This window comes from Tasmannia lanceolata, unplaced genomic scaffold (genome assembly GCF_043159265.1).
Source record: "Tasmannia lanceolata isolate RefF3 unplaced genomic scaffold, GAP_Taslan_0.1 ptg000008l, whole genome shotgun sequence".
Classification (NCBI taxonomy): Eukaryota; Viridiplantae; Streptophyta; class Magnoliopsida; order Canellales; family Winteraceae; genus Tasmannia; species Tasmannia lanceolata.
Window position 1 is genome coordinate 42,911,600 of NW_027518685.1, and position 8,019 is coordinate 42,919,618.

The 8,019-nt window shown below is 40.6% G+C and overlaps 1 protein-coding gene across 1 annotated transcript; it reads right to left on the minus strand.

The window, feature by feature from the left end:
* Positions 1-557: 557 nt before the first annotated feature.
* LOC143883621 (uncharacterized) lies at positions 558-3,694 on the minus strand. Its single transcript, XM_077386965.1, has 2 exons — positions 905-3,694; positions 558-792 (listed from the first exon to the last, which is right to left on the minus strand). Exons 1-2 carry the CDS (start codon positions 3,680-3,682, stop codon positions 784-786), a joined length of 2,787 nt encoding a protein of 928 aa, XP_077243080.1. The 5' UTR covers positions 3,683-3,694; the 3' UTR covers positions 558-783.
* Between the last annotated feature and the right edge of the window lie 4,325 nt (positions 3,695-8,019).

Below are 8,019 nucleotides of genomic sequence, written 5' to 3' on the forward strand. Positions count from 1 at the left end.
TTGCCTTGTTCAGGTCTCGAAAATCGACACACATTCGAACTTTTCCGTCCTTTTTGGGCACCGGTACAATGTTTGCAAGCCATTCTGGGTATTCAACTACTTGAATGAATTTTACCTCCAACAGTTTCTTAACTTCTTCATAAACTTTCATCTCCCATTCAGTTTTGAGTTTTCGGAGCTTTTGCTTCTTTGGCTTAACACCAGGGATTAAGGGTAAGCGATGTTGAACAATTTCTTCACTTAACCCTGGCATGTCATCATATGACCAAGCAAAAACTTCCTTGAACTCTTTAAATAAGGCGATTAATTCCTCGCGTTCTTCAGGAGATAAAGTTTTGCCAATTCGAATCTCCTGAATCAAGGTTTCGTCACCTATATTCACGGTTTCAATTTCCTCTTCGAGTGGTTTTGCTCGGCGACTCTCATCCTGTTGAATCATGTATTTGATTTCAGGAGGAGTGTCGTCAGTATCCTCATCAGAGGGGGGGTCTTGATTGTTATTATTAAGTTTATCAGATTCTGAAGCAGAAACATTAGAAATAAAAGTAGAGACTGGATTGTACTCAGAGAAAGGATGCTTTATTTCATTTAATGCTGAATCAGGTACATCAAATGAAAAATTACCCACATCGGGCTTTACAATAGACGCTTGAAAAAAATTTACAGACTCAACGAACATATTGACATTTATGTCAATTAACTCTGAATCAACGATAGAAGTAGCATCTGACTTGATTCCGCTGGAAGAAGAGGAATCATCATCGACCTTAGGAGACTCGACATTTACAGTACCTGCATTAACAGAATTGTTAGAATAAACAGACTCTGAATTAGACCCAAAGACTGACGTGTATTTATGGACAACTGACTCTTTTGGAGGGACATGACTGTTTAGGAAAGTAACCTGAGGTATGACTTGAAAGGTCCAGTTGGTCAATGGTTCCTCTGCCGGGGTGATTAAATGAGTAGGGTTCAGAATCGAGGCCCTCCGATCAATTACGGCAATAGTTTGTGAATCTTCGAGAAACAGTGAACTCAGAAGGCTCGGCTCTACATGTTCTGCCCAATCAGCTTCTGATTCAACTTCTGTCTGCACATCGGTCTGCTTGTCTTCTAACTGCAGATCAAAGAAAATTTCAAATCCTGGCAACCTCTGTCCTGAATTCTCATCTAACCAAGTTTCGGCAAAGCCACAGAAAGGGACATCTGCACCCTCTCTTCGAAAACGGCCATTCATCGTCAAATTAATCGGTGCCATTGGTAATTCTAACCCCCTGCGGCGACATTCAGCCCATTTCATCATCAGCAGCTTCATTTCTTTAACTTCCTTCTTTGAAGGCTTGTACCCCAGCCCAAATAGATTATTGAAGGATTCGAATTCAGGGAACTCAGTCAAACCCTGATGGTGTCTACCTAGCCCTGCACCTGGCATATATCCTTGTCGACGAATCATCCTGACGACATTTGCGTTTGTACTGGTCAGGAAACAAATTTCCTCATTCATAGCTTCTTTAAAGGTAATGGCAGCCACCTCTAATGAGAATCCAGTCAAACTAACATCCTCAGCTTTCTCCATAGTCAGGTCCTGAGTAATCAGCCCTACTTCCAGGTCTGGGTCCCCCTTCACAGTTACCACTCCGTTTTTGCGAAGAAACTTTAGCTTTTGGTGAAGAGAGGATGGAACAACCCCAAACTTGTGCAACCAAGGGCGGCCGAGTAACAACAAAAATGAGGCTTTGATGTCCAAAACCTGGAACTCTATCTCAAAGTCTTCTCCTCCGATCTGTATTTCGGTGACCAGAGTTCCGATCACATCTCGGCGAGTGCCATCGTACGCCAGAATACCCTGTTCAGATGGGATGAAATCCGCAGGACCAAATCCAAGAGTTGTTGCAGTACTCAACGGGCATACATTCAAAGCAGAGCCATTATCAACTAACACCTCTGGTACTCTCTTCTTGTTGCAAAGTACTGTGATTTTCAGAGATTTGGTGTGGTCTCGGCCCTCAGAAGGCAGATCGTCGTCAGTGAAAGATAAAGTCTTAGACACTCTTGTCATGGCAACCAAGCTTACCAGCTCATCCGGAGTAGTGTCTACAGAGACTTGTGCTGAGTTAAGCTCTTGAAGGACTAATTTTCTGTGCTTAGATGAGGCCATGAGTAAACCCCATACGGAAATATTGGCCTGAGTCTTTTTCAACTGCTTTAACAAGCTCTCTTCTTCTTCATCGGCGCTGACCTTACTGACCTTATTCTGTCTCTGGTTTTCAGTATTTCGCGCAACCTCTGCAGGATTTTCAACACACAATTCTTGAGGCTTGAATACACGCCCACCACGGGTCATATGACGCATCTCGTCACAATGGTTATCCAACAACAATAACTCATCTTCTTCAAAGTCCTCAGCCCTTAAGACATAAGGAGCTGTCCTTCTATTTCCAGCACTGTCAATCTGAAATGTACCAAACTGAGATGAAGACGATTCAGCCAATTCATCGTCATCAAAGGAAATTACATAATGATCTTTCTTTTCTACTGCTTCGAAATCTTCCTTGTCAAACTTCATTACATAGGTTTTTTCTGTGGTAATGGCACAAATGAGGGTTGATGGATCGAGCAGAGGTTCATCAGTAAAAATTGCATTGGTAGCAGGAGGAGGCATGGTATGATGATTAGGAAGTGGGTTTTGAGTAACGTTTGGTCTCTCCACTGCCAGCTCATTTTTGTCAATCATGTTCTGGATAGCATGCTTCAAGGCCAAACAATTCTCGGTCAAATGCCCTGGACCTCTGTGATATTCACAGTATTGATCCATCTTCCAGAATGCGGGTAAGGGATTGGGTGGAGGTTTGATATCCGGGAGCCGGATCTTCCTATCTTTCATGAGCCTTTTGAATATCATTATTATCGGATATGGAAGAGGATCAAACTTTCTGTCATATGCAACTCTCCTTGGCGCTTTTGCAGCCTCTGCAGCAACTCGGGCCACAGGCCTGGTATAACTGACAGCATGAATTTCTTTGGACTGGACCATTGGTCTTTTCCCGTCTCGGATTTCAGAAGAAACCTTGGCTCTCAAGCCTTTTGCTATGGCATCTTCTGTCTGAGTACCCGTCTTGATTAAATGGTCAAAGCTCGGGTAATGCTGAGGAGCGAGAAAATGAAAATACATGGGAGACAAACTCTTCAGAACCAGCTTTATCTGCTCTGATTCAGTCATTTTCTGGCTTAGCTGAGCAGATTTGCGTCTCCAGCGCCTGATAAAGAAAGTGAAGGTCTCTTGAGGACCTTGCTTTAGCTGTTTTAGGTCTCTCTTCGTGACCTCAATACCCTCTTCCATTGAGAATTGCTCTATTAGTTTCTCCGAAATATCTTCCAGGGTTCTCACCTCCTCGGGCTTTAGCCTTAGAAACCACTTCTTTGCGATCCCAATCAAAGAAATCGGGAACAACTGGGCCATCTGCTCACGGCTCAGACCATACTGCTGGGACAAAATGATAAACCACCTCATGTGGTTACGCGGACACCCGGTTCCGTCATATTTGTCATAATCAGGAGCTTTGAAGTTGGGCGGTAAAGAAACTGTTGAAGACAGTATTAATTCAGAGACGTCAAATTTCTTGGGTCCCTGGACTCTCATCTGCTCCATCTCATGAGCCATCTTGCTGAATTTCTCAGACATTTCCTTCTCAAATTTTTCAAAATTTTCTTTTTCTTTATCAACCTCTGGAGCACAATACTCTGCAGCATACTGACCATCATCTAAATCCACCTCGAAAGACTGGATAACGGGTCTATGCGACTCTGGAGCTGGAACATGAGAAGGCTGAAGTACGGGCCTAGACGTGGAAGTCTTATCACTTATCTGTGTTTTCATGTTTGCCATTTCTTCTTTCATTCCCGCCATATCTCTGGTGAGGTTTTTCATCATCTCTTGCATGCTCATTAAAAGTTCAGTTGTGTCTGCCATTTGATTTACTTCAAATAAATTTGAAGACTCTGGTGAAGAAGGTAAACGAACTGAAGATGACACAGAGGAATCAAAGTGGCGAACGAGTCTAGACACTGGGGTAGGTCTCGACCAGGTGGGCTTAGCTTGAAAGTCTTTTTTGGGAGCGATGGTTGCTATCTTTCAGAATCCTGATTGGAAGTTAACAAACTAGGTTACATGATTGACAAATAAGATAGTTTGTACCAATAGAGACAAAAGAAAAAACAAACATCCTTTGTATTGATTATACTGACAGCAATCGCTGAAAACCCTGAATCACTGACTGTTTATAACATGTCAAGTAAAATTTTTTGAATTTTCATCTATAATGGAATCAAATTTACAAGTTTTGACTCAATAAAAGAAATGACAATCTTGATCCAAAAATCCTCATGGTGGATAGAAATGACGAAGAGGAGGCACAATGGATTGCTCCCCTCCATACTGACGCTGAATCCTGGCAGGAACATAGAAGGAAGTCCTTTTGAGACCAAGAAGACGAACGTAGCATACGCACCTACCTGGTGCCCCTGGATTCTAACGATAGAGTTCCCATTTAAAATGATTTTAGCTCAAATTTCTCCAAAGTTAATAAAAATGGCATTTTTAAAGAGTTAGGCAATGTTTCAAGAACTCCCCAGCAGAGTCGCCAGCCTGTGGACCCCGATCCGGAGAGGACGAGTGTGGCGAGGGACGCGAGGTCTCCACAGCAATCCTCTAAGATCTCCACAATGTGAAGGAGAGCTCTGCCAAGGAACTCTCGAAACGGATGCCACCCTCACAGCATAGCACGAGTGGCGATACAAAACGAATGAGATACATCCTGATCAGGAGCCAGGGCTCGAAACCGAGATGTACCTAAAAAGAACTCAGAGTCGCCATCCATGGATAGGCCATGGAACCCTAAAATCAAATCCTCTGTGCAATGGATAACCAGAGATATATATGGGTTCGTGCCTGGTTACGAATGGGGAAGGTCTGAGAGCACCCCCAATTCGCCCGAGTGCAAGCACTTGGTCTCTTATGCCATTTTCATTAACTCCAAAGAAGTTTGGGTAAAAATCATATGAAATGGGAACAATCCTCAGGAATCGTCTACCTAAGCATGCATTTCCTGAGAATGAAGAAATAAACACATAAAATGAAAATGTGTCACCTAAGCAAAGCTAGGTTATGGGTGACATGCCTAACTCTAATGCAAGACTGGACTCGGACCAGAATGGCCATCCATCCTAGCTGCACTACGTATCCCGGCCTCGGGAAGAATCGGAGCCCACGTAGTTCGATGCCCTATTCAAAATTATGATGCCTAAGACACCTAGACCTCTATCCTAGACTCGATCTAAAAGACCGGACTAGTTATTAAAGCTTCTTGAACTATTATTTAAATTCCAATGAATGGTGGATTTTAGGACATCCTATATGCCCTAACTAAATGCAGATTGATTAGCCTTAAGCTAATGCAGGTGGTTCCTACAATCCTATGTGTAACTAGGCCGTGCAACCTAATGAAAACCACGGGATGACTATATGCCTAGTCTAGCCATCGGTTCGACTAAATGTCTAACCGATCGACTCGAGGCCTCCTAACTCTAGGGACACTCACACGACAGGACATACCATATCAATACAAATCAAGACAAACTCCTAACACAACCTAAACAGCTAGGACATACTCCTAACTCTAGAGGAAGATCTTTTTGAAAATGGTTTGAATATTTTTGTAACTTTGAAAGATTTAAAATTTTTATTTTTAAAGGTTTGGCTGGACTTGGGATGTGGATCCCAAGCTGCACTACGTACCTCGTGGAAGAGGATCAAGCCAACGTAGTTCGAAACAAACTCTCCTAATTACTGATTCTAAAACACTCAACACTTTAGGCTTTTTAAGGTTTTTCAGTTGTTTTTCATATTTTTAAAGTTTTTCAAAAGTTTTTAAAGTAAAGAGTTTTCACCCTTTTGGTCAAAGACCTAAGGGAAAACACAAAGCAAAACCCTAGGACCAAACCTTAGGGCAAATAGGGGAAACCCCTAAACAAGGCAAACTAGACTATCGATGACAACAAAAATGATCTATGATCTCAAAAAGCAAAGCTATAATGAGACTGGGCTAGTCTCCAAAGAAGAAGAAATGACAACAAGACTATGGAGAAACTCCTTACTAACAGCACTCAAGAAGACAAATGAGCCACAGGCTCTCTAATACTACAACTTAAAGGAGGAATGAGTCAAAGACTCCCAAATAACACCAACGGAAGAACCAACGAGTCAAAGACTCCCTGGTAATATCACAAAAGAACAAATGAGTCAAAGACTCTCTAATGATACCAACTAAGAAAACGAAGTGAGTCAAAGACTCTCGAAAAGAAATGGAAACACGAGTCAAAGACTCCAACAATACCAACTAAAAGATAAATGAGTCAAAGACTCTCTAAAAGAAAAGAAACACGAGTCAAAGACTCCACTAACACCAACTAAAGGATAAATGAGTCAAAGACTCTCTAAAAGAGATGAAAACACGAGTCAAAGACTCCACTAACACCAACTAAAGGATATATGAGTCAAAGACTCTCTAAAGGAAAAGAAAACACGAGTCAAAGACTCCACTGACAACAGCTAAAGACAGATGAGTCAAAAGACTCTCTAAAAGATATGGAAACGCGATCGAATCATATAATAGAAGATTGAAAATCTGTGATCAAGATGAGATGAGATAGCATAAGATTGCTTTCAACGGATGGATCATGAATGACTAATCCTATGAGATCTTTGGAAATGAATGGGATTTACATCCTAACCCCAAAGGAAAAGTTTTTTAATCTTCACACATTTTATCAGTGTTACCTGAAGGCATCAACCCTAACCCTAATCTAGCGGAGTGGAGAAAGGATCTCGACTCATGACTTTGTTTGTGTACCTAGGACCGATCGTAGCCATTGGAAGATGGACTACGGCCTAATCTAGACACAAATGGGTAGGATATCCTAAACTAGGCTCACACACGTGATGCACATGTGTTCGTATACTACATGCATGTGTGGGTTAATCTAGGGGTAAGGCCAAGAGTTCCCTTAGCGCAAATCCATGTTCGATATACTGTACCAGTGTCCGGCGTATCAGTACGTGAACAAGAGATCCGTTTACGTACCATAAAGGTACTAGGCTAAGGGTGGAATGCTTCTCTAGCACAGAGGCACCAGGTGATGAAATCCCAGTCAACCATGCTAGATAACACTCCGGGTTCCTAAAATAGGACGTGTGTGCATGTGAGATGCAGGGGTTTAGATGCAAGTGATGTAAGTGTGTGCGATAAGTTCGCGCAATCTATGATGCCTTCAGGTTTTGTTAGATTAAGTTTGAGTAAATGTGATGAGAAAATAAAACATACAAACTAATCACAGCATCAGGATTTTACAAAGGAAATCAGTGATTCCTAAGGTTTCTATTTTGATAATTTAATTATTGAATATGTGATGGAATATTATGATCTGGAAATTTTTAAAACAATTTGATTTTAATTCAATTTACTCAAGGATTTTAAAAGGTTTCAATTCAGATTGTAGATTTACACATCAACATATAACAAATCTTTTCAGAACAAGATGAAATTTTTACAGTAACTTCTCCTTAATTATATAAGATTATAATAAAAATTTCATAGATTTTAAATGTGGTTTGCTATTAGTTTTTCAATGTTGAAAGTTTCTGTCCAGATTGTGAATTAACACAGTAACGTATAGCAAATCAATTCAAAACAATATGAAATTTCTATAGTATGTTTATTACAATAAGAAAGGATTACTGTAAAAGTTTCATAAATTTTAAAAATGATTTACTATTAATTTACGATTTTACAAATATCCATCCAGATTATGAATTAACAAAGAAACACATAGTAAATCAAATCCAAATCAGTTTAAACTTTATGAAAACATGTAATTCCAGTAGTAATTATCAAAAAAATATTTTCAGAAGTTTTCATTGCAATTTACTATTTTTATCAGATTTAATACAGCATGCATGATTTT